Below are 27,571 nucleotides of genomic sequence, written 5' to 3' on the forward strand. Positions count from 1 at the left end.
ACTAAACATTTACTAGGTTTCTTTTATGTGCCGAAGGTAGGCTAGGTGGTGCAATGAATGGGGGAGCTGGCCTACAGTCAGGAAGACCGGAGTTCTCACTAGTTGTGAAGCTCTGGCCAAGTCACTTAACCCTGCCTGCCTCAGTTTCCTCATCTGTAAAATGAGGTGGAGAAGGAAATGGCAAATCACTGCAGTATCTCTGCCAAGAAAAACCCAAAGAGTCATTCATATGCCAGTGAATGATTGAACTGAAATTATTTGAACTGAATTGATTGAACTGAAGTGATTGAACAACAATGAAAACTGGGCCAAATGCATTAGATGCTAAAGATAAAGAAAATGATATTTGTTTTCAGGGAGCTTCCATTCTAGTGGGGATACTACAGGCACATGCATGAGCACATTTGTGTGTGTGTGTATATATATATATATATATATATATATATATATATATACATATATATTTATATATGTAATATATACCACATAATGTAATCTATATATATGACACAGAGAAAAGACATACAGAGAGGGGGGGAGGAGGAAGAGTAAGAGGAGAGAAAGAAGACAGAGAGAGAGAGAGAGAGAGAGAGAGAGAGAGAGAGAGAGACAGAGAGAGAGAGAGAGAGAGAGACAGAGAGACAGAGACAGAGAGAGAGAGAGAGAGAAATACTACAAAAGTAGTAGAAGGAGGACGCATATTAGCAGTTGGAGGAATCTGTGCCACAAGGACAGAGCCCCAAGTCCCTGACTAAAGGTAATAAAATTCTTGATCACCTGGTTATCACGGTCTTTGAACGTCTTTCCCCAACTCCTTTATTCTCTCCTCCTTTTTGGAGGCTTGCCAAATAAAAGCCCATTTCCCTAACTTGTTACTGAGGCTGCCCATCCCAACAAGGGCACCTCCCAACAAAAGACTTGGAGAAGGGGCTCAGTATAAAACCGATGAAAATTTAAATTTACATCATAGGTAAATCATTAGTTGATTGTTCCTTTTTCCAAGGGATTCTTTTTAGGATGCCTTTAAATAGCAAGCTCAATTTTATTAAGACATAATTAGAATCACACTAATTATATAATTAAATTATTTTTACAAGCAGCTGCTCAAGATTATGTGTCCTTCCTGAAGTGGGATACGGCTTTATTATTTTTCTTTACGTGCTTAATTTGCCATGACTCACAAGAAAATTGGATGAAAGTATTATGAGATTGTGTATTTGCTGATAGAAAAACTATGTGTGAATGGAGAGGACCTTCCTCTGGCTTTGTGAGCATGGATCCTTCAGACAGATGTAGCTAATTTCATTTGTAAAGCACTTAGTAGAGTGCCTGGTATATAGTAGGTGCTCTATAAATGCTTCCCTCCCTTTCCCATCTGAGCTCACAGACTTCCTGAAATGGATCCACAGTCCCCTTAGGCATCCATGGATGGATTCCAGTTGAACAATCCTGACTCTCCACTATTCACTTGATTATCTCATTAGTTCCCCTGTATTCAATTATCATTTTTATGAACATGACTCTCTGATCTATCTATATGTCTGTTCCTAAGCTCTCTCTTGAAATCTCATGTTCCATCACCGCCTCTTGGACATCTCCCAGACATTGGATGTCCTATAAGACTCTTAATCTCAACATGTCGATACGAGAAATCATTATTAGGAATCTCCCTTCTTCCCATTTTTTATTACTGTTCAGACCATGACTATCCTCTTACTCACCAAGGTTTGTGACCCCCCAACCTTTATTCTCAGTCACCCCCAGAATCAAATTATCATCAAATCTTGTCCTCCTTAGCCTTAACTATTTCTCATCTATATCCCTTCTCTCTGTTCATTCACCCACTACCCTGACTCTGGCCTTCATCATTCTCCTGGACCAATTCCCTCCTTCTCCTTGACCCATCCCCACTCTAATCCACCATTCAGTTGCCAAAGGGACCTTCCTAAAGCTCAGCTTTGACCGTTTGGATGCTTCTACCTCTCAGTAAATACCATGGCTACTTATTACCTTCAAATTGAAATATCAAAGCTTGCTTTTCAAAGCCTTTTCCAACCTTCTTAATACTATGTGCTCTGTAATCCAACCATACCAGCTTTACAGAGGATGCTCCATCTCTAGCTGGGCTCCACATCTAAGATACTCTCTCTTCTTATTCCTGCCTCCTGGATTCCCTGGATTCTGGAATCTGGTCCCTCCCACCCTCCACTCCCAACTCCTTTCCTCTGAAATTGCCTTCCATTTACCCTGTATATCTCATATATAGATAGTTATTCATGTTTCCTCCATTAGACTGGGAGCTCCCTGAGAGCAGACTACTGAGTTTTTCCCTTTCTTTGTATCTGCAGCACTTAGCATCATGCCTGACAAATAATAAATGGTTGTTGACTAACTGATGTCTCAAATCATGTCCAAATGAACCTTAATTTAAGAAAACCTCATCCTTTCATAGTTAAGAATGAATATGTATCACAAATAAATTATTTTCTAGTTATCATGAAAGGATTCTCTCCAAACCTTATTTACTGTATCCTTAATGGGGAATGGGGTAAGGGAAGGAAATAAGCATTTATTAAACACCTAGTATGTCCAGAGACTCCGAAAAGTGCTATACAAACATCTCATTGGATCCTCAGAACAATCCCACACAATAGGTGCTATTTTTATCCCTATTTTACAGTTGAAGAAAATGAGACAGGCAGAGATTAAAATCACTTGCCCTGGGCCATATACACAGTGTGTGAAATAAAATTTGAACTCTATCTACTTAGTTGCCTCTTAATTATGATTTGAATTAGAAATATTTAATTCCAGCAAAACTTTGTGAATAACTGATATCTGTAACTATCCTCCTTGAACCATAGTCTTACCTGATAAGAACTGGATCTTCATTGATCTCAAAAATCCACAGAATGAATGCACTGGCCAAGCTCTTTAGCAGTATCATAGCCTGGGGAGGTGGGAGTGTGGTGGGGGGAGTTCTCAACCAAATTTTTTTTTCATAATGTAACTACTGTAACATATTTCTAATGTCCTGTGATTTCATAACCACTAGCCACATACATATAAATATATATATATATTTAGCATGTGTATGCACATATATATGAAATTAATATATTGATAACCATGAGCCATATAATATGTATATGCACACACATATATAAAATTAATAAGTTGGTAACCACTAGCTATATATATGTATATGTAATATACATATATTACTAACATGTTGATAAACATAAAGAAAAGAAGTGTTTTCCCTTCTCTTTCAGACTCTCTCTTCCGGAAGATGCAGGACAGTATTTTGACCCAGAGACCAGAGTCCTGGAAGCCCCCATGACAATAAGAGTGGCTGATCAGGTCAGTGACACAATCGATTGATGTTGTCAGCTAAATTACAGGCCCAAGGCTCAGACATATGTGAATCTAAGCTGCTCTTTGATCAGAGCTGGTAAGAGTAATCATTCTCCCATTATTATTTTAGTAAACAAGGTTTATGGGTGTTCGGGAGGGCTTGCTGAACGAACTCTTCTCAGGGCTGTTCATCCACCTTTGATGTTTATATAATCTGGGAATCAATTAATAATCACTCATAAGAGTTTGATCTAAGTACACACACACACACACACACACACACACACACACAGAGTAAATAAAGTACACTTATTGTCCAAACACGGTACTTAGTTGAATGGACTACCTACCCATAGTTCATTTATCGTTACTGGGGACAGATATTACAAGTGGAAAATGAACTGGCCCCAGAACAGAAAGTGGGGGGAATGATTGGACTGCCTTTGAGATAGTACGAAGCCTGGAAGGGGGAAAATCTTTTTACTGCCAATATTCTCCTAGAGATGGAACACAATAACTCCAACAAGCAGAAGGTGGAAATGAGAAAAAGGTCAATGGAGAGAGAGACATGATGGGCATGAACATTCTACCATATGGGAGACTAACCTGGGAGAAAGAGTGGAAAGGAGAGATTCTTTATATATATATATATTTATATATAGTTTTATAGCTGTGTTTCACATAATTGGCTTCCTTCATAATCCCATGTATATTTTATCTTGAATATTTATATTTTATTATTTTGAATAATGCAAACATCATTTTGAAAAAGGGGTCAATAAGCTGATTTTGACCCTGATTCTTTTATTAAACTTTCACAGGAAAAGAACATCCCACAATATAATACATAAGTTTAACATGAAAGCTAATTAAGCACAGTCCATATATAAAAATGAAACAGGACATTTCATTTCAGTGGTATCTTCTTCTGGTCTTTAATTTTTTGTCTCTTCTCTTCTTGATTCCTGATCATTGAAATCATTGCTTGGTTTTTCATGTGTAAATCTTCTGCTGTCTGAGTTCTGTAGCTTCTTAAATGTTTTTTCCAGTTATTTCTACTTGTTAATTCTGAGAAACTTTAATATCATATGTATGGGCATGTTTCACTTTCAAAGGAGTCCACAATATGAAAAAAAAAAAAAAGTTAAGACTCCCTGGTGTATAGTACCTTAAAGAAATGTGATCTCTAAGTGTTATTATATATCTTAAGGGTCCAGAAACCCCAAAAAAAATCTGAAGAAAGAACCTTACACTCTCTCTTTCCAGCTAAAGGTCAGAGTTTTAGGGATCTGTAATCATGGAGAGTCCCAACTCTGCTTCTTCTAGGGGAAAAGAAAGTGAATCCCAAATTCAAGGTTGAAGTTAGGTTTGTTCGAAGAGTTATAGAACCGTACATAAGATTAAACAGTAACTTGCTAAGTCCTTAGGGAATATATACCTCTTATATACACCCACATACAGAGCTAGAAGTGAGAACTTCCAACTTATATATCATACAATTAATGTTGTATTATTAATATATTAATTATTATGTTACAGTACTGTATTATATTATTGTTGATATTATACTAATAATTATAATTAATATAATATGCATAATATATATGGAAATATCTTCTTCCAGCTAAAGGCATCTAAGCAAATATACATCTTGGGTGTCCATAGTTTTACAGAGAGAGAATAAAAGAGGCGTCCTTATCCTTCTTTGTGTCATGGTCTTCATGTCCAGTCCGGCAAAACCTGCGAACACTTTCTCAGAATCATATTTTAGATACATAAAATAAAACAAAACAGATTACAAAGAAGGTCATTAAAACAAAGATGTCCTTTGTTTTTTCCCATGCACCTCTCCCTCACCACCATCCCCAAGGTTAAGAACCTCTGATATAAAGGGAATGACAAAAAAAGAAAATAACAAACGATAACCTTGTTAGCGAAAAACTCCGGTTTGTGGAGAGAGTTGGGTCATGGGCAGTGGCTTTCTGCCACATTCTTCATTCTGTCCAATCGGGTCACGCACATGAGCTGCCAGAGTAGAGAGTGACCTTTCAGATAACATCATCACTGAATTCCCTTCTTCTCCCCATGGCCCTAGAAAGGGGAGTTGCTTCCCTGGTGCTACCATCCACCTCAGCTACCGTTGTCCCTTGGTTTTCCCCTTCCTAGGTTCTACAACATCCCCTCACTTCTCCCCAGCTCTTGGAACTGGCCAAATCTTACACAGTCCAGTCCCCAGATTGTGTGACATTTCCCATGAGATACTACCCTTCATTTCATTTAGTCTCTGGAGGTTGGGTCTAGGAGCGAGGGATGAGCAGAGGACATCATCAGCATCTTCCATGAGAAAGGCCTCTTGTTACTGGGCAGAACCCTTCGTGGGCAAACTCGTAGGATAAAGTGAACAAGCGTCAAGCAGAGGGGCAAGTGTGGATGGCCATTATCTCTGCACTGAAGGGAATGCTCACACTGAGAAGATCCTAGATACTTTGGAATGGCAAACATTTACCATTCTCTTTGGGTTTTCAAAAAATAAATTCATTTATTTTTATGTGTATTTATAAGCTTTCACTTCAATGGCTCCCATTAACAACAATAACAAAACTAACAATAATCCTCAGTGAAAAAACTTTGAGTTAAATAACAGAAGGTGCCTGATGGAAGGAAGCTGCTCTTTCCCCTTCCTACATGTCCTTCTTGCGTTTCAGAAAAGGCCTGTGAAATTCACTGTCCATGCCATCGTCACAACATCAGATCTGGAAATTGAACCCAAAGAACTGAATTTTGGATACTGCACCATCTACGAAGCAGTTTATACCACTATTACTCTCACTAATAAATCTCTCCTCCCTCAAGAGTTTGGATTTATCAGTATCCCAAAGGTACCTGTCTCCCTGCTAGCCTAACCACTCAGATGCCCCATGTTACTGGGTTGCCCTTATACCTAAAGCTGCCCTCCCAAAAAGCTTCCAAAAGCTGCATCAGGAATTGCTGAGCTGGTGGCGGCCTGCACCCCAAAATGAGGATGCTGCAACAGGCTGGACTAGCTTTTTTATTTTATCATTTCTTTATTCATTCATTCATTCATTTATCTGTTTACTTATTTATTTATTCCTTCATTCATCCATTTGTTTGTTTGTTCATTTATTTATTTTGTTTTTTGCTGAGGCAGTTGGGTTAAGTGACCTGCCCAGGGTCACACAGCTAGGAAGTGTTAAATGTCTGAAGCTGGATTTAAATTCAGGTCCTCCTGACTTCAGGGCTGGTGCGCTATCCACTGTGCCATCTTGCTGCCTTAGGCTAGCTTTTTGGTTTTTTGGGGGGAGGGTTTACTTTAAACCCCAAGGGAGTATGATGAAGAAAACAGGGCTCCCCAGTTTGCTACTGAAGTACCCAGGTGACCTTGATCACTTAATTCCTCAGTCTGCTCCTTTGTAAAAATAAAGGGGATGGATTAAATGCCTCCCCAAGATCCCCTGGGGGAACACATATTCCTACCCCTATACCCCTCATGCCTCCTCCCATCTCCTATCCAAGATGGGTGCTGTTTAGGGCCAGGAAGTGAGGTGGGGAGGAGAAAAAGCAAAGGAAGGAAGGGGAAGAAGAAGAATCATTGGCAGCTTCCTTTCATTTATTAAACATCCTTTTTTTTTTTCAAGTTTGTGGAAATTCAGCCCAATGATGGGTTTGGAGTTATACGACCACTGCAATCTTTGCCTCTTGATGTCATTTTTAAACCCTTGAAAGCAAAGGAATATGACTTCCAACTGAATTGCATTACGGAAATTAACAGGTGAGGTGGGAACCTCCTTAGAGAAACCCTAGAAGGTGGGCAGGCTCCCTAAAGCCTGCCTGTACCACCCTCATTTTACACTCTTACCATTTAAAATGGGCATGATCCATCTGGCCTGGGGCCAAAGAGCTTTCAGAGCATTGATGTCCAGTAGACCTTACAAGGGGAAAACAATTTCCCAGATTTAGTGAACCTTTAGGGGAGCGGATGAGCGATCTGCCCTTGGCAGCTCCCCACCTCCAATGAGAGAAATGACTGGACCATCGCATCCTCTGAAGTGGGGAGCCTTTTAAATGGACCCTGCATTTTAGATCCCATTCGAGCCTCCATACTAGCTCTCAAGACAGCTGAAGAAAAGATGGTAAGTCAAGTTTCCTTCTGAGCAAGAAAATAATACAGGGCTGGGTAAAAAAGGGCCTGGTGGGCAGAAGAGGTGGTGCCCTTCTCTCCCTCTTGTTATTCCTCCACGAGTATCCCAGGTAGCCCTGGGTGCCCTTGTTCCATCTTGCTCGCTCTAATATCATCAGGGTTTGTGTCCTGAACTTGCTGGCAACATGGGGAATCTATGTCAAGCTGGGAGCACGGTGTGAGAGAAACAAGTGCTATATATGTGTAGATATATATAGATATATCCCTATATATACATATATCACATATATACAGCAATACAAGACATTGCTGGCTTGGAAATAACTTTTGCCTTCTCATTACTCTCTCTATTCTTAATTTTTAATGGATACAAGTCACTTTACCCAAATTGCCTCCAAAAAACAAACAAAAATTAAATTAAAAAGAAGGAATTCTGGGAAAGGCAGAGAACTGGGAGCCACCATCGGTTTTTGCATAAATGAATATTTTCATAGAAGTGTCATTTTATTTCAGAAAAATTAATTTTTCTTATTTTCATTAGGGTGGAGATCTATGTTTTCTTTCACAACGTGACTTTTATGGAAATGTTTTGCATAACTTCCCTTGTGGTTTCCTAATAGTGGGTGGGGAGAAGGGAGAGAACTAGAACTTAAAAATCAAAAGTGAATAGAAAAAAAATGGTTTTGTATGTAACTAGGGGAAATATGAGATAAATAAAAATTTTAAAAGGCAATAATCTTTGCCTTTTTTCTTTTTTTATCAAGAGGAAAAGTGATACTTCTCCCCTTTCTCTCTTGCTATTTGGATTCTCTCCTATTTGTAAGAAAAGCATCTTTCTATTCTCTCTGGTGACATTTTCACCATCTCTGCCCACAGTTAGGTCTGGTTTCGTTCCATGGCATCTCGGAAGAGGAGACCCAGTTTAAGAAGGGAGGGACTGCTCTAGGGTCCTGCATAGGAAAGCTGACTCGAAAAGTCACCCCGATCTCTGTTTGCCTTGCAGAGAATTTCCACTGTCCATCAAAGCCATCGGCGTCCACCCCCCTCTGGAGTTGTCTCACTACCGAATCAAGTTCCGAGCCACACCTTTGTTTGACATGTCAGCAGTTACCCTGTATGTGATCAATTCCCACACAAGTATGAATCCTCTGACCCATGCCGTCCCCCGCATTGGTACCGGGGAGATCGCGCCCATGGGACCCACATCTTTTGAGTTCATTTTGCCAGACAAGGCCCCCATCATGATCATACCCTCTGTGGGAACCGTGTGGCCAGGAAAGGTGAGTGGGGGACCCTAGGGAAGAAAAAAGAGGGATTTTTCAACTTGGGCATAAGAACTGATCTGTTTTTCACCCATTTGTTCCCCAATTCTCAAAAAAGAATGTGAATAAATGAATGAATCAAGAATAACAAACACAAGCTAAGTGCTACAACCAAGCATCTGATCCCAGGATCAAATTGGCTAAAATGGCATTAATCTCCCCATTTTACAGATCAGGAAACTGAGGTTCTGGGAGACCAAACTCGCCCAAGCCCAGACAATGAGTCATCTCTGAAGAGTGATGTAACTCTTCCCACTCCATGTCTGACTTTCTGACCTTCAGGAACTTGGTTTTCCTAAATTTTTTTTTAAAAGAGATCATTTTTATTGAACATTTGTAAGCATCTCTTTTATATTATTACAAATACTTGACAATATGTTTTTCTTAATTCTAAAATTTTTGTTTTTCTATGGACAAAAAAGTCAATAATACAGCGTCAGTGGGATTTTTGTCCTCAAGAAAGTGACAGAAGGAGAAGTAGAGGCATTTTTACAGTTCGTGCCCCTGGAAGTCACTTGTTTTGCTCAATGAATCATCCCATCTCAAAATAGTTAGGGATTAAAAATGTCCACAAGGCTCAGAGCTCTTTTTTACAGCAGGAAGGCAGAAAACTGAGATGGGCCTCTGGTGTTCCCATTCATATTTTTAGTTTAAAGAAGAAAAAAGCTTTTTAAAGACACTTACTTTAAAGATACTGACTGCCCTCTGAGCACAAACTTCTGCTCTTTCTGTATTCTTTCCCAGAAATGCATGATTGAAGTGATTTTCAAACCGGAGATTTTAGAGACAACAATCAAATCAGAAGTCGTGAAAATGAGGAACAGAAAGCTGGGAGTAAAACCCAAACCGGTACGGCCCTGCAAAAACAAAAGCAGTAAAACCACATGAAATCCCACTGATGGTGACCAAGGCCAGTCACCATTACTGAAAAATGTAAATTCCAAAACCCTTTTTATAAAGAAACCAAGTTTTACTCATAATTAACCATCTAACAGTAGGACTTCAAGGAATTTCTCTAATGAGGCATCCAGGTGGTACAGTGGGAAGCCCACTACCCTTGGAAGCCTAAAAACCTGAGTTCAAATCTAACCTCAGACATTTACTAAGGGTATGACCCTAGATAAGTCAGTCTTATCATCTGTAAAATGGGTCTACTCATAGTGTGAACCTCCCAGGATTTTTGGAAGAATCAAATCATTTTAAAATTTTAAAATGCTTAATATGGCACCTGACACAAAATAAGTGCTATATATGTAGATATATCCCTACATACACATACATACATACACATATATCACATATATACACATATATATGTGTATATACCTACACAGCCATATATACACACATACATAAATATACCTACTGATATATGTTTGTCATATATACATATATATGCATACATATATTATATATGTCTATATATATGTGTGTATATATACATACATATACATATATATATATATATATACATATATATATTTAAACTTGTATCCTACTCTTTGTGATCTCATTTGGGGTTTTTTTGGCAGAGATACTGGACTTATTTGCCATTTTCTTTTCCAGCTTATTTTACAGGATGACACACTGAAGCAAAAAGGGTTAAATGACTTGCCCAGGGTCACACAGTTAAGTGCCTGAATTTATTTTTTACTCTGAACCCAGCAGTTCATGCATTATGGTTCACCTTAGCTGATATAGATAGATGGATGGATAAATGGATAGATGGACAAATAGATATAGATAGAGGGGTGGCTAGACAGATAGATAGATAGATGGATGGATAGATGACTAGATAGATGGATAGATAGGCACACATTAATATACTAGTATATTATATACTATATAGTATAAATATATAGTATATATATAATATATGTTTTATATATATTATATATATATAATAGTAGTATTGTTCAGAATGATACATGAATATTTCACTGAATATGGAATCTCCACATTCTGTGAGCACTTGTTCATACATCTCTAGGAACTCCTCAAGGGAAGAAATTGACTTTTGCTTATTCTTGTGGGTATTTAATAAATTTTTATTGATTGATTAAATGTAAGCTCTTTGAGAGTAAGGGTTTTCTTTTTGTTGATATTTGTATCCTCAGGGCTAAACAGAATGTACAGCACATACTAAGTGCTTAATAAATCTTCATTTGGAAAGAAGGAGGGAGAGGAGGAAGAGAAAAAAGGATGGAAGGACAGGAGAAAGGAAAGAAGGAAGGAAGGAAGGAAGGAAGGAAGGAAGGAAGGAAGGAAGGAAGGAAGGAAGGAAGGAAGGAAGGAAGGAAGGAAGGAAGGAAGGAAGGAAGGAAGGAAGGAAAAAAGGAAGGAAGGAAAGAAGGAAGGAAGGAAAAAAGGAAGGAAGGAAAGAAGGAAGGAAGGAAAGAAGGAAGGAAGGAAGCAAGGAAGGAAAGAAGGAAGGAAGGAAGGAAGGAAAGAAGGAAGGAAGGAAGGAAGGAAGGAAGGAAGGAAGGAAGGAAGAAAGGAAGGAAGGAAGGAAGGAAGGAAGGAAGGAAGGAAGGAAGGAAGGAAGGAAGGAAAAAAGGAAAGAAGGAAAGAAGGAAGGAAGGAAGCAAGGAAGCAAGGAAGGAAAGAAGGAAGGAAGGAAGGAAGAAATGAAGGAAGGAAGGAAGGAAGAAAAGAAGAAAGGAAGAAAAGAAGGAAGGAAGGAAGGGAGGGAGGGAGGGAAGAAGGGAGGAAGGAAGAAAAGAAGGAAGGAAGGAAGAAAAGGAAGGAAGGAAGGGAGCAAGGAAGGAAAGAAGGAAGGAAGAAAAGGAGAAAGGAAGGAAGAAAATAAGGAAGGAAGAAAAGAAAGGAAGGAAGGGAGGGAGGGAGGGAGGAAGGAAGGAAGGACGGAAGGAAGAAAGGAAGAAAGGAAGGAAGGAACGAAGGAAGGAAGAAAAGAAGGAAGGAAGGAAGGAAGCAAGGAAGGAAAGAAGGAAGGAAGAAAAGAAGGAAGGAAGGAAGAAAAGGAAGGAAGGAAGAAAAGAAGGAAGGAAGGAAGGAGGGAGGGAGGGAGGAGGTAAGGAGGATGGAGGAAGGGAGGAGGGAAGGAAAGAAGGAAGTAAGGGAGGGAGGGAGGGGAGGGAGGAGGAAAGGAAGGAAGGAAGAAAGGAAGGAAGAAAGGAAGAAAAGAAGGAAGGAAGGAGGAAGAAAAGAAAGGAAGGAAGAAAAGAAGGAAGGAAGAAAGGAAGGAAGGAAGAAGGAAGGAAGGGAGGGAGGCAGGGAGGAAGGGAGGGAGGGAGGAAGGAAGGGAGGAAGGACGGAAGGAAGAAAGGAAGAAAATAAGGAAGGAAGGAAGAAAAGAAGGAAGGGAGGGAGGGAGGAAGGAAGAAAGGAAGGAAGAAAAGAAGGAAGGAAGGAAGGAAGGAGGGAGGGAGGAGGTAAGGAGGGACGGAGGAAGGGAGGAGGGAAGGAAAGAAGGAAGTAAGGGAGGGAGGGAGGGGAGGCAGGAGGAAAGGAAGGAAGGAAGAAAGGAAGGAAGAAAGGAAGAAAAGAAGGAAGGAAGGAGGAAGAAAAGAAAGGAAGAAAGAAAAGAAGGAAGGAAGAAAGGAAGGAAGGAAGAAGGAAGGAAGGAAGGGAGGGAGGGAGGGAGGGAGGAAGGGAGGGAGGGAGGAAGGAAGGGAGGAAGGACGGAAGGAAGAAAGGAAGAAAAGAAGGAAGGAAGGAAGAAAAGAAGGAAGGGAGGGAGGGAGGAAGGAAGAAAGGAAGGAAGAAAAGAAGGAAGGAAGCAAGGAAGGAAGGAAAGAAGGAAGAAAGAAAAGAAGAAAGAAAGGAAGAAAAGAAGAAAGAAAGGAAGAAAAGAAGGAAGGAAGGAAGAAAAGGAAGGAAGGGAGGAAGGAAGGAAGGAAGAAAAGAAGAAAGGAAGGAAGGGAGGGAGGGAGGAAGGAAGGAAGAAAAGAATGAAGGAAGAAAAGAAGAAAGGAAGGAAGGAGGGAGGGAGGGAGGAGGGAAGGAAGAAAAGAATGAAGGAAGAAAAGAAGAAAGGAAGGAAGGAGGGAGGGAGGGAGGAGGAGGGACTGAGGAAGGGAGGAAGGAAGGAAAGAAGGAAAGGAAGGGAGGGAGGGAGGAAGGGAGGAGGGAAGGAAGAAAGGAAGAAAGGAAGAAAAAAGGAAGGAAGGAAGGAAGGAGGGAGGGAGTAGGTAAGGAGGGATGGAGGAAGGGAGGAAGAAAAGAAGGAAGTAAGGAAGGGAGGGAGGGAGGAAGGGAGGAGGGAAGGAAGAAAGAAAGGAAGGAGAAAGGAAGAAAAGAAGGAAGGAAGGAAGAAAGAAAGGAAAGAAGAAAAGGAAGGAAGAAAAGAAAGGAAGGAAGAAAGGAAGAAGGAAGAAGGAAGGAAGGAAGGGAGGGAGGGAGGAAGGAAGGGAGAAGGACGGACGAAGGAAGAAAGGAGAAAGAAGGAAGGAAGGAAAAGAAGGAAGGAGGGAGGGAGGAAGAAAGGAAGGAAGAAAGAAGGAAGGAAGCAAGGAAGGAAGGAAAGAAGAAGAAAAGAAGAAGGAAGAAAAGAAGGAAGGAAGGAAGAAAAGGAAGGAAGGGAGGAAGGAAGGAAGGAAGGAAGGAAGGAAGAAAAGGAGAAGAAGGAAGGAAGGAAGAAAAGAAGGAAGGAAGGAAGGAAGGAGGGAGGGAGGGAGGAAGGAAGAAAAGAAGGAAGGAACGAAGGAAGGAAGGAGGTAAGGAGGGATGGAGGAAGGGAGGAGGGAAGGAAAGAAGGAAGTAAGGAAGGGAGGGAGGGAGGAAGGAGGAGGGAAGGAAGGAAGGAAGAAAGAAAGGAAAGAAAGAAGGAAGGAAGAAAGGAAGAAAAGAAGGAAGGAAGGAAGAAAAGGAAGGAAGGAAGAAAGGGAAGGAAGAAAAGAAGGAAGCAAGAAAGGATGGAAGAAAATTGAGAAAGAGAAGATTAACGAATTGGGCTTACAACTTAAAAGGCTAGAAAAAGACCAAATTATAAACCCCCAACCAAAAATTAAACTCGAAATACAAAAATTAAAAGGAGAAATCAATAAAATTGAAAGTAAAAAAACTATTGAATTAATAAATAAAACCAAGAGTTGGTTTTATGAAAAAGCCAATAAAATAGATAAACCTTTGGTAAATTTGATCAAAAAAAAGAAAGAGGAAAATCAAATTGATAGTCTTACAAATGAAAAGGGGGATCTTTCCACCAATGAAGAGGAAATTAGAGAAATAATAAGGAGTTACTTTGCCCAACTTTATGCCAATAAATTTGATAACTTAAGTGAAATGGATGACTTTCTCCAAAAATATAGGCTCCCTAGATTAACAGAGGAGGAGATAAATTGCTTAAATAGTCCCATTTCAGAAAAAGAAATAGAACAAGCTATTAATCAACTCCCCAGGAAAAAATCCCCAGGGCCAGATGGATTCACATGTGAATTCTACCAAACATTTAAAGAACAATTAGCCCCAATGTTATATAAATTATTTGAAAAAATAGGGGATGAAGGAGTCCTACCAAACTCCTTTTATGACACAGACATGGTACTGATACCTAAACCTGGTAGATCAAAAACTGAGAAAGAAAATTATAGACCAATCTCCTTAATGAATATTGATGCTAAAATCTTAAATAAGATATTAGCAAAAAGACTTCAGAAAATCATCTCCAAGATAATACACTATGATCAAGTAGGATTTATTCCAGGAATGCAGGGCTGGTTTAATATTAGGAAAACTATTAATATAATTGACCATATTAATAATCAAATTAATAAGAACCATATGATCATCTCAATAGATGCAGAAAAAGCATTTGACAAAATCCAACATCCATTCCTACTAAAAACTCTTGAGAGTATAGGAATAAATGGATTATTCCTTAGAATAATCAGGAGTATATATTTAAGACCGTCAGTAAGCATAATATGCAATAGAAATAAACTGCAACCTTTCCCAGTAAGATCAGGAGTGAAACAAGGTTGCCCACTATCACCATTACTATTCAATATAGTACTAGAAACGCTAGCCTCGGCAATAAGAGCCGAGAAAGAGATTCAAGGAATTAGAGTAGGAAATGAGGAAATCAAACTATCACTTTTTGCAGATGACATGATGGTATACTTAGAGAACCCCAAAGACTCTGCTAAAAAGCTACTAGAAATAATTCAAAATTTCAGCAAAGTGGCAGGATACAAAATAAATCCACATAAATCCTCGGCATTTTTATATATCACTAACAAAATGCAACAGCAAGAGATACAAAGAGAAATTCCATTCCAAACAAATGTTGAGAGTATAAAATATTTGGGAATCCATCTACCAAAGAAAAGTCAGGAATTATATGAGAAAAATTACAAAACACTTGCCACAAAAATAAAATCAGATTTAAATAATTGGAAAGACATTCAGTGCTCTTGGATAGGCCGAGCGAATATAATAAAGATGACAATACTCCCCAAACTAATCTATTTATTTAGTGCTATACCAATCAGACTCCCAAGAAACTATTTTAATGACCTAGAAAAAATAACAACAAAATTCATATGGAAGAATAAAAGGTCAAGAATTGCAAGGGAACTAATGAAAAAAAACTCAGAGGAAGGTGGTCTAAGTGTACCTGATCTAAAGCTATATTATATAGCAGCAGTCACCAAAACCATTTGGTATTGGCTACGAAATAGACCGGTAGATCAGTGGAACAGATTAGATACAAAGGACAAAAAAGGGTACATCTATAGCAATCTAATCTTTGACAAACCCAAAGATTCCAACATTAGGGATAAAAATTCATTATTCGGAAAAAACTGTTGGGAAAACTGGAAATTAGTATGGCAGAAATTAGATATGGATCCACACTTAACACCATATACCAAGATAAGATCAAAATGGGTCCATGATTTAGGCATAAAGAGGGAGATAATAAATAGATTAGAGGAACAGAGGATAATCTACCTCTCAGACTTGTGGAGGAGGAAGGAATTTATGACCAGAGGAGAACTAGAGATCATTATTGATCACAAAATAGAAGATTTTGATTACATCAAACTAAAAAGTTTCTGTACAAATAATACTAATGCAAACAAGATTAGAAGGGAAGTAACAAATTGGGAAAATATTTTTAAAAACAAAGGTTCTGACAAAGGTCTCATTTCCAAAATATATAGAGAACTGACCCTAATTTATAAGAAACCGAACCATTCTCCAATTGATAAATGGTCAAAGGATATGAACAGACAAATCTCAGAGGAAGAAATTGAAACTATATCCACTCACATGAAAGAGTGTTCCAAATCACTACTGATCAGAGAAATGCAAATTAAGACCACTCTGAGATACCACTACACACCTGTCAGATTGGCTAAGATGACAGGAACAAATAATGACAAATGTTGGAGGGGATGTGGGGAAACTGGGACACTAATACATTGCTGGTGGAGTTGTGAAAGAATCCAGCCATTCTGGAGAGCAATCTGGAATTATGCCCAAAAAGTTATCAAACTGTGCATACCCTTTGACCCAGCAGCGCTACTACTGGGATTATATCCCAAAGAAATACTAAAGAGCAGAAAGAGACATATATGTGCCAAAATGTTTGTGGCAGCTCTTTTTGTTGTAGCTAGAAACTGGAGGATGAATGGATGTCCATCAGTTGGAGAATGGTTGGGTAAATTGTGGTATATGAAGGTTATGGAATATTATTGCTCGGTAAGAAATGACCAGCAGGAGGAATACAGAGAGGCCTGGAGAGACTTAAATCAACTGATGCTGAGTGAAATGAGCAGAACCAGAAGATCACTGTACACTTCAACAACAATACTGTATGAGGATGTATTCTGATGGAAGTGGAAATCTTCAACATAAAGAAGATCCAACTCACTTCCAGTTGATCAATGATGGACAGAGGTAGCTGCACCCAGAGAAGAAACACTGGGAGGGGAATGAAAATTGTTAGCACTAATATCTGTCTGCCCAGGTTGCATGTACCTTCGGATTCTAATGTTTATTGTGCAACAAGAAAATGATATTCGCACACATGTATTGTACCTAGACTATATTGTAACACATGTAAAATGTATGGTATTGCCTGTCGTCGGGGGGAGGGAATAGAGGGAGGGGGGGTAAATTGGAAAAATGAATACAAGGGATAATATTATAAAATATATATATATATATAATAAAAAAAAAATAAAATTAAAAAAAAAAAAAAAGAAAAAAGAAAATGATTGTTTGTATGTAGAATTTCCTAATTTAGGGAAATTAAAGTTCCTTGGTTGCATTTATGAATTGTAAAAACAGAACTATTGACAATAATGTCATTTGTCAGAACAAAGAAGAAATGACATAGGAAACTAGGATTTTCAAAGATGTTTTGACTAGTATTGAAGAACAACATACTTTGATAGACAATTGATTAGTGACACAATGGAACAATTTAAACTGCAAGAACACTAAAATTTCATTCCTTAGGAGACTTCCTCCTAAGTTACTGATTTTGAGACCATTTTTTAACTAAGATACCTAGTCTTCAATTTCCTTATATGAAAAAAATGTCAATAATAAGTATACTAGTTCAAAATACTATTATGAAGAAAGTGCTTAGTAAACTTTAAAATAATATATATCCTTAGGGTGAAGCCCTGAATTGGTCCAGTCATCATGGAAAACAATTTGGTATCATATGTAGCCAAAATGTGCACATCCTTCAACCCAGAAATACTGAGACTATGACATGCTCTCAAAAGATCAAAGAAAAACTATCAGATTAAAAGTTTATATATATGTATATTTTATTGCTTATGTATCTATCATCTATCTCACTTTTCTATCTTAACAAAAATTAAAAATGAAAGAATGATTAAGAATTTAATAGTGGTTATTAAATTAGGAACTGTAAATATGATGTGATATGATTTTGTTGATAGAAATGATGAAAGACAAATATAGAACCATAAGAAAATTTGTATGAACTGATATGGAGTGAACTGAATAAGTATCGTATAATAAATTTTATATAATAACATTACAATTCCAAACAATTTTGAAAGACTTAAAAAAGTTGTATCAATTAAGTGATCAATCATGATCAAATGAGAAATGATTCAGAGGTGATGTAATTAAGTTGCAGACTGACAAATATATGTATTTGTGGACAAACAGGGACAAAAATTTCTCCTTTGACAATCTATATTTTAAAAAGTATTTTTCTTTCCTTTTTTTCTTTCCTTCCTTTATTTTTTTTCAAAAGGAATAAGATGCTAGGAGTGAAATAGTTTCGTTAATTAAAAAATAAAACCCTACCTAAATATTATATTGAAAAATTGTTCATATAATTTTTGTTAACTGTAATCATTTCATCCTAGAGATCTCTTGATCTAGGTGCCATCTTTTTTTTTCTTTTTTTTTTTTTTTTTTTTGGTCTTACTTCTTTTTTTTTTAATTTTATTTATAATTTCTTGACTGTATATATGCATGAGTAAAATTTTTTATAACATTATCCCTTGTATTCATTTTTCCACATTATCCCCTCCCTCCCTCTACTCCCTCCCATTGATGACAGGCAATCCCATACATTTTACATGTATTACAATATAACCTAGATACAATATATGTGTGTAAATACCATTTTTTTTTGTTGCACATTAAGTATTAGAATCCAAAGGTATAAGTAAACTGGGTAGATAGACAGTATGCTGACAATTTACATTCACTTCCCAGTGTTCCTTCTCTGGGTGTAGTTGTTTCTGTCCATCATTAATCAACTGGAAGTGAATTGGATCTTCTTTATGTTGAAGATATCCACTTCCATCAAAACATATCTTCATACACTATTGTTGAAGTGTACAACGATCATCTGGTTCTGCTCATTTCACTCAGCATCAGTTCATGCAAGTCTCTCCAAGCCTTTCTGTATCCCTCCTGCTGGTCATTTCTTACAGAGCAATAATATTCCATAACCTTCATATACCATAATTTACCCAACCATTCTCCAATTGATCGACATCCATTCATCTTCCAGTTTCTAGCCATTACAAAAAGACATGCCACAAACATTGTGGCACATACAGGTCCCTTTCCCGTCTTTAGGATTTCTTTGGGATTTCTTTGGGTCAAAGGGTATGCACAGTTTGATAACTTTTTGGGCATAGTTCCAAATTGCTCTCCAGAATGGTTGGATTCTTTCACAACTCCACCAACAATGTATCAGTGTCCCAGTTTTCCCACATCCCCTCCAACATTCAATATTATTTGTTCCCGTCATCTTAGCCAATCTGACAGGTGTATAGTGGTATCTCAGAGTTGTCTTAATTTGCATTTATCTAATCAGTAGTGATTTGGAATACTCTTTCATATGAGTGGAAATAGTTTCAATTTTATCATCTGAGAATTGTCTGTTCATATCCCTTGACCATTTATCAATTGGAGAATGGTTTGATTTCTTATAAATTAGGGTCTCTTCTCTATATTTTTTGGAAATGAGACATTTATCAGAACCTTTAAGTTTAAAATATTTTCCCAATTTGTTACTTCCCTTCTAATCTTGTTTGTATTAGTATTGTTTATACAGAAACTTTTTAGCTTAATGTAATCAAAATCTTCTATTTTGTGATCAATAATGATCTCTAGTTCTCCTCTGGTCATAAATTGCTTCCTCCTCCACAGGTCTGAGAAGTAGACTATTCTCTGTTCCTCTAATCTATTTATGATCTCATTCTTTAAGCCTAAATCATGGACCCATTTTGATCTTATCTTGGCATATGGTGTTAAGTGTGAATCCATATCTAATTTCTGCCATACTAATTTCCAGTTTTCGCAACAGTTTTTCAAAATATTGAATTTTTATCCCTAATGTTGGTATCTTTGGGTTTGTCAAAGATTAGATTGCTATACATGTACCCTTTTTTTGTCCTTTGTATCTAATCTGTTCCACTGATCGACCATTCTATTTCTTAGCCAGTAGCAAATGGTTTTGGTGACTGCTGCTATATAATATAGATTTAGATCAGGTATACCTAGACCACCTTCATCTGACTTTTTTTTCATTAGTTCCCTTGCAATTCTCAACCTTTTATTCTTGCATAGGAATTTTGTTGTTATTTTTTCTAGGTCATTAAAATAGTTTCTTGGGTATCTGATTGGTAAAGCACTAAATAAATAGATTAGTTTGGGGAGTATTGTCATCTTTATTATATTGGCTCAGGCTATCCAAGAGCACTGACTGTCTTTCCAATTATTTAAATCTGACTTTATTTTTGTGGCAAGTGTTTTGTAATTTTTCTCATATAATTCCTGACTACTCTATGGTAGATGGATTCCCAAATATTTTATACTCTCTACATTTGTTTGGAGTGAAATTTCTCTTTGTATCTCTTGCTGTTGCATTTTGTTGATGATATATAAAAATGCTGAGTATTTATGTGGATTTATTTTGTATCCTGCCACTTTGCTAAAATTCTGAATTATTCCTAATAGCTTTGGAGCAGAGTCTTTGGGGTTCTTTAAGTATACCATTATGTCATCTGCAAAGAGTGATAGGTTTATTTCCTCATTTCCTACTCTAATTCCTTGAATCTCTTTCTCGGCTCTTATTGCCGAGGTTAGCGTTTCTAGTGCTATATTGAATAGTAATGGTGATAGTGGGCAACCTTGTTTCACTCCTGATCTTACTGCAAAAAGTTCCAGTTTATTTCTGTTGAATATTATACTTACTGACAGTAGTAAATATATGCTCCTGATTATTCTAAGGAATAGTCCATTTATTCCTATACTCTCAAGAATTTTTAGTAGGAATGGATGTTGGATTTTACCAAATGCTTTTTCTGCATCTATTGAGATGATCATATGTTTTTTTTATTATTATGGTTATTAATATGGTCAATTATACTAATAGTTTTCCTAATATTAAACCAGCCCTGCATTCCTGGTATAAATTCTACTTGATCATAGCGTATTATCCTGGGGATGATTTTCTGAAGTCTTTTTGCTAATATCTTATTTAAGATTTTAGCATCAATATTCATTAAGGAAATTGGTCTATAATTTTCTTTTTCAGTTTTCAATCTACCTGGTTTAGGTATCAGTAACATGTCTGTGTCATAAAAGAAGTTTGGTAGGACTCCTTCATCCCCTATTTTTTCAAATAGTTTAGATAGCATTGGCTCTAATTGTTCTTTAAATGTTTGGTAGAATTCACATGTAAATCCATCTAGTCCTGGGGATTTTTCTTGGGTAGTTGATTAATAGCTTGTTCTATTTCTTTTTCTGAAATGGGACTATTTAAGCAATTTGTCTCCTCCTCTGTTAATCTAGGAAGCCTATATATTTGGAGAAAGTCATCCATTTCACTTTAGTTATCAAATTTATTGGCGTAAAGTTGGGCAAAGTAACTCCTTATTATTTCTCTAATTTCCTCTTCATTGGTGGAAAGATCCCCCTTTTCATTTGTAAGACTAACAATTTGATTTTCTTCTTTCCTTTTTCTGATCAGATTTACCAAAGATTTATCTATTTTATTGGCTTTTTCATAAAACCAACTCTTGGTTTTATTTATTAATTCAATAGTTTGTTTTTTTTTTTACTTTCAATATTATTGATTTCTCCTTTTAATTTTTGTATTTCTAGTTTAATTGTTGGTTGGGGGTTTTTAATTAGTTTTTTTTTTTTTTTTTTTTTTTTTTTTTTTTTTTTTTTTTTTTTTTTTTTTGCTTTTTAAGTTGCAGGCTCAATTCGTTAATCTTCTCTTTCTCTATTTTCTTCAAATAAGCCTCTAAAGATATAAAAATTTCCCTTATTACTGCTTTAGCTGCATCCCACAGATTTTGGTATGTTATCTCATCATTGTCATTATCTTGGGTGAAATTATTAATTGTTTCTATAATTTGCTGTTTCACCCAATCATTCTTTAAGATGAGATTATTCAGTTTCCAATTACTTTTTGGTCTATTTACCCCTAACTTTTTACTGAATGTAGCTTTTATTGCATTGTGATCTGAGAAGAAGGCATTTATTATTTCTGCCTTGCTACATTTAATTTTGAAATCTTTATGTCCCAATATATGGTCAATTTTTGTATAGGATCCATGAACTGCTGAGAAAAAAGTATATTCCTTTCTATTGCCATTCAGTTTTCTCCAAAAGTCTATCATACCTATTTTTTCTAATGTTCTATTTACTGTTTTAATTTCTTTCTTATTTGTTTTGTGTTTTGATTTGTCTTAATCTGAGAGTGCTAGGTTGAGATCTCCCACTATTTTAGTTTTACTGTCTATTTCTTCTTGCAACTTTCTTAACTTTTCCTTTAGAAAGGTATATGCTATACCACTTGGTGCATATATGTTTAGTATTGACATGGCTTCATTGTTTATGCTACCTTTTAGTAGGATATATTTTCCTTCCTTATCTCTGTTAATTAGATCAACTTCTGCTTTTGCTTGATCTGAGATATGGATAACAACCCCTGCTTTTTTGGCTTTACCTGAATCATAATAGATTCTGCTCCAACCATTTACCTTTACCCTGTATGTATCTCTGTGCTTTATGTGTCTTTCCTGTAAACAACATATTGTAGGGTTCTGACTTTTGATGCAGTCTGCTATCTGTCTCCCTTTTGATGGGAGAGTTCATCCCATTCACATTTACAGTTAAAATTACTGATTTGTATTTCCTGCCTTCATATTATCCCCAGATTATGCTTTTTCCCTTGACCCCCCTGAACATCTTCCCCAATATTTAATTTATAGACCCCACTTTTTGACTCGCGGCCCTCCCTTTTTTTTAGCATCCCTCCCCCCTCCCTCCAAGTACCTTCCCTTATTCCCCTTTTCCTTTTCCCTTTTCCTCTCCCCCCTTTTAATGAGGTGAGAGAGAATTCTCTGTAAAACAAATATGTCAATTATTTACTCTTTGAGCCTCTTTTGATGAGAGTAAGATTTACACAATGTGTCTCCCCCTCTCTAAATTCCCTCAGATATGATATATTTTCTATGCCTCTTCCTGGGATGTAGTTTCCCTCTTTTTATCACTCCTTCCCCTTTTTCTGACACTACCCCCTTCCCTTTACTACTCCCCCCCTTTTTTTTAAATCAGTAAAATAAAATTTTCCATGTGGATTGTCTATATATCCACAACAGAAATACCTTTTTCTGTTTTTCTTCAGTCTTGTGGATGTTGATCAAATTTTGTTTAAGTCTGTTTTTTTTTTTTCTTAGAAACAAAGGGAATTCCTCTGTTTCATTAAATGACCATATTCTTCCATGGAAGAAAATGCTAAATTTACCTGGGTAGTTTATTCTTGGTTGCAATCCTTGATCTTTTGCCTTATCGGGATATCAGGTTCCAGGCCCTTTGATTTTTAATATGGAGGCAGCCAGATCTTGAGTGACCCTTATTGTAGCCCCTTGACATTTGATTTGATTTTTACTAGCTGCTTGCAATATTCTTTCCTTTGTGTGGTAATTCTGCAGCTTAGCCACAATATTCTGTGGATTTTTTTTTTTTTTCCTCCCCTGGGAACTGTCCTTTTCTGTTGAAACTCCAGATTCTCTTCAGCTGTTAAGTCATGCTTCCAGCCCTTGTGGTTTCTATCAGTCCAGCATTATTTTTGAGGCTGATTTAACTAATTGCTAATGAGGGAAGAAGGGAGCTCACAAAATCTCGTATATCTTCTCTGCCATCTTGGCTTTGCCCTAGGTGCCATCTTTTACAGGAAGTCTTTACTTAATCTTTTAATAGTTAGGATTCTATTCCAATAAGCATATGACCTGTTCCCTATCCCCTATAAAAAGGCTTTTACATTGTTTACATGCATTTTGTTAAAAAAAAATAAAGACCTATGTAAATATAATTTTTTTCAATAAATTTTAATCTACTTTTATCTCTCACCCTTAGCATAGTATCTGATATATTATTGCCTTGAATAATTGCTTTTTAATTGAATTACAGAAAAGAAAGTGAAGACTTGAAATATACTTAACTTTAACTTTATAGGAAGTTATATATATATATATATATATATATATATATATATATATATATATATATATATATATATATATATATATATATATATACATATATATATATATATATATATATATATATATATATATATATATATATTATTCCATAATCTGATATTTGGAAAGGGAAGATGATTAATCAGCTTTCTACCCTTTTTTATAAAATTCCTTACTACTGTAGAAAGAACCACTAGCCTTCCATTTATCTAAGTTTTCAGCTTCAGTTTCCTCCTCAAGTCCCCTCTCACTTGCTCTCCCAACATATCAATAAATTTATATATCATTTTTAGTTCTCTCTCTGCAATATTTCTTACATAAATACATTTTAACTCTTTACAAGGGAAGTTTTGGAAGTAGACTGAAGTCAAGAGACTGTCTCAAAGTTTCTGAGCTAGTAAATGTCACACCTAGATTTTTAAATCAGGTCTCTCTGATACCAAGAACAAAATCTTCTATTCATTGTTGTTTCTAAAATATGGCATTGAAAATTACAAACTGAATTTTAAATGTGCTTTAATCAGAATTGAGTACAGTGAAATTATCTTTTTTTTCACTCTAGGTACTATATATCTCTTAAAGCACGAAAAGCATATCACAGTATTTTTGGTTACCTTGTCTAACTGTTGAACATTGAGCCTGCAGCTCACTAAAACTCAAAGTCTTTTATTCTTCTATGTGAGCCACTGTTTAGATCTCTGCTTTTGAAGATTTTGATTTTAAGTCTTAAAGAATCAGGAATTTGGAGCCCCATTTCATTTTGTAGATAAGGCACTAGTACTGTTTTCTTGATCTCCTTTAGAGACTGTGTGGGATTTTGAGATGTGAAGTGCATCAATCAATAAAGAGAGATAGATTTAGTTATTATGGGATGAAGCTTATACATTTTTGCAAATGTAGTATAATTTTGAAATCCACCATTCTGATACTTAAAGCTGATTTTCTCCCCCTCCACACCTTTTCTTTTTTCTTTTTTTCTCTCTCTCTCTTTTTTTTTTTTTTTTTTTTTTTTTTTTTAACAAAATAGATGGTGATTTTATCCTCAGTTTGTATATATTATAGCCAGCATAGTATGGTATGTTTGGGCTCAAATGGATAATCCTGATTCTTTGATTTTTAGTCTCAAAATGCACAGTAAATCAATAGTATGACTAAGCCAAATTCAATAATGAGATTATTATTGATTGCCTCATTATAACAGATAGGCTTTCATAGTGGAAAGAGTATCAGATTGAGAATCAAGACTTGGTTTCTAGTTTTGTCTCCGTCAATTAATTTATTCATGGTTATATCTCTATCTGAAAAAGAAGAGATCAGATTAATTTCAATCGAAGTATATTTTTAAATTCTAAGTTATATGACAAAAAATATGTAACATTTATAGAACTTTTACTATGGACTAGATACTGTACTTATCACTTTAAAATTATTAACATTTTATTCTCATAATAACCCTGGGAGGCTGGTGATATAATTATTTTCATTTTATAGATAAGGAAACTGAGACAAGTAGAAATTCTATGTCTTGTCCAAATTCACAAGGTAGCAATTGTCTGTGTCTAGATTTGAACTCATGTCATCAACTCTATTCTGGGTATTCCACTCTGCCATTTAGCTGCTGCAATGGTAAAAGTCTTCTGTATTCAAGTGCTTTGATGTGATCTGATGGGAAAGATCAATGCTTTTCCCTTTGTGGGATTAAAAAAAATATTATCTGAAGTACCTAGACTACTTACTATTTGCATTGTAATTATACTGGTAACTTTAAAAATCCCTTCAGATTATAAAATTTTAGTTTTCTTTAACCATGTAAGAAGACAATTTTCCATGTTAATTCCTTATCTTTAATTTATTTCTATGCTTATCCTATAACAAATTACATTATCTTCTATTTGTAGAAAAATATCAGCCATCTATGTAGAAATGTTATGACACCAAATATAATAAAAATAAGATTAATAGTAAACAATTATTTGAGGGGATTTTTGAAGCAGTTTCTTAGATAAAGGTATTATTTCCAAAATATATAAGATTAAATTAAGATTTTGAAGAATTAGATCCATTCTGCAATGGATAAATGACTTAAGCATATAAACAGACATTTCTCAAGGGAAGGAATCCCAACTATCTACAGCCATATGAAAAAAAAAAAAAATACTCCAAACCAAATTAAAGAAATTTAGTTTCTATCTTATGTATATTAGTGTGGCAAATATGATAAAAATAATCAATTAATTGTTCTTGCAAATAGATACAACAATTCTGGATAACAAGTTAAATTATATAAAAATTATTAAGCAGTAAATTTGACACAACTCTACTGAAAATAGTCTTTTTAAAATCCTTTTTGAAATGCTTTCTCTTATCTATCTACCAGAGGAAAGTCAGGAATTATATGAGGAAAACTACAAACCACTTTTCACACAAATAAAGTCTGATTTAAATAATTGGAAAAATATTAAGTGCTCTTGGATAGGCCAAGCAAATATAATAAATATGACAATATTCTCTAAACTAATCTATTTATTTAGTGCCATACCAATCAAACTCCCAAGAAACTATTTTTATGACCTAGAAAAAATAACAACAAAATTCATATGGAAGAACAAAAAGTCAAGAATTTCAAGGGAATTAATGGAAAAAAAAAAAAAAAAAAACTCAAATGAAGGTGGCCTAGCTGTACCTGATCTAAAACTATATTATAAAGCAGCAGTTACCAAAACCATTTAGTATTGGCTAAGAAATATATTAGTTGATCAATGGAATAGGTTAGGTTCACAAGAAAAAATAGTCAATAACTATAGCAATCTAGATCAGAATAAATTGAGCAAAGTAAAGAGATAACTTCATGATGCAACCAAAAAGAAAAAATAAATTGAAAGACATTAGAAGGCCGATCAGAGAGATGACAAAACAAAAGACAAGAAGTCTGAATATGACTTGCATAAAAACATTTTCCTGACAGTCCTATATAAACAGGCATTTTTGGACATAGCAATGTGGTTATTTGATTTGAAGGAAGATGAATATTTGTTATAACAACTTTATTTTTGTTCTATTTCTTTAATTGAGGCAGATAAATAATAATTTACTTGAATGTAAATGCATTGGATGTTAGAGAATTCCTAAATGGCTAAAACTCTTAAAAGGTGTGCTTGAATGGGACAAGCAAGCACCTAAGGCTAATTACATATTGGACAATGACTCTATTAGCATACCTTTAGAATTTCTCTTCTCATAGTTAATGCTAGCTCAATACTTTGGGTTAAGAGAATTGTAGGGAAGGATTAGGGGGTGGAGTGAGAGAGGCAAGAGAACTTCACTTAAAAAGTATGGAGATTCTGACTCTAGAATCAAGGGAGGATCCTTGGCAAAACTCCTGACAGTTTTGTCCATTTCCTTCACTTCTCCCCCTAAAGACCAAGGACTTTTACTTATCCTGATAGGCTGATTCTGAGGACTCCAGGGAGCTAGGGGATTTTAAAAGAATTGTGTCTGAAATCACTCAGATCCAGTTTCAAAATTCATCTCTTGATCTTTATTGATTTTGTGATTTTGGGCAAATAACTTGGTCATAGTTTCTAAGTTTCTTCATGTATAATTTGAAGATAATAAGAGCACCTATCTACTAGAAATATTTAATATTTATAAATTGTATATTAAAGTGTCTGTCACATAATTATTATAAAAATGCTAGATTTATATATAAATATATTAATATAGATAGATGAATATATGCTCATATATACATATATACA

At 35.9% G+C, this 27,571-nt stretch overlaps 1 protein-coding gene and 1 long non-coding RNA gene across 3 annotated transcripts in view; one reads left to right on the forward strand and one right to left on the reverse strand.

Annotated features, from left to right (window-relative positions):
• CFAP74 (cilia and flagella associated protein 74) overlaps positions 1–27,571 on the forward strand; it is a 149,378-nt gene that overhangs the window by 70,173 nt on the left and 51,634 nt on the right. Inside the window, exons 19-24 of one of the 2 annotated variants that reach the window (XM_074306521.1) lie at positions 3,276–3,363; positions 6,063–6,236; positions 7,014–7,147; positions 8,520–8,796; positions 9,583–9,687; positions 10,405–10,662. In XM_074306521.1, the coding sequence (XP_074162622.1) occupies positions 3,276–3,363; positions 6,063–6,236; positions 7,014–7,147; positions 8,520–8,796; positions 9,583–9,687; positions 10,405–10,479 (853 nt within the window). In that variant the 3' untranslated portion in view covers positions 10,480–10,662. Of the gene's footprint in view, positions 1–3,275; positions 3,364–6,062; positions 6,237–7,013; positions 7,148–8,519; positions 8,797–9,582; positions 9,688–10,404; positions 10,663–27,571 lie in introns of those variants that run through there. The other variant, XM_074306519.1, reaches the window with a different exon arrangement.
• The window catches only part of LOC141564258 (uncharacterized), a 57,010-nt gene continuing 33,593 nt past the window's right edge, over positions 4,155–27,571 (reverse strand). The window contains exons 2-5 of the long non-coding RNA XR_012488602.1: positions 9,523–9,695; positions 8,768–8,810; positions 5,284–5,382; positions 4,155–4,379 (exon numbers count right to left, since the gene is read on the reverse strand). This is a non-coding gene — a long non-coding RNA (uncharacterized LOC141564258). The remainder of the gene's footprint in view (positions 4,380–5,283; positions 5,383–8,767; positions 8,811–9,522; positions 9,696–27,571) is intronic.

This window comes from Sminthopsis crassicaudata, chromosome 3, assembly GCF_048593235.1.
Source record: "Sminthopsis crassicaudata isolate SCR6 chromosome 3, ASM4859323v1, whole genome shotgun sequence".
Classification (NCBI taxonomy): Eukaryota; Metazoa; Chordata; class Mammalia; order Dasyuromorphia; family Dasyuridae; genus Sminthopsis; species Sminthopsis crassicaudata.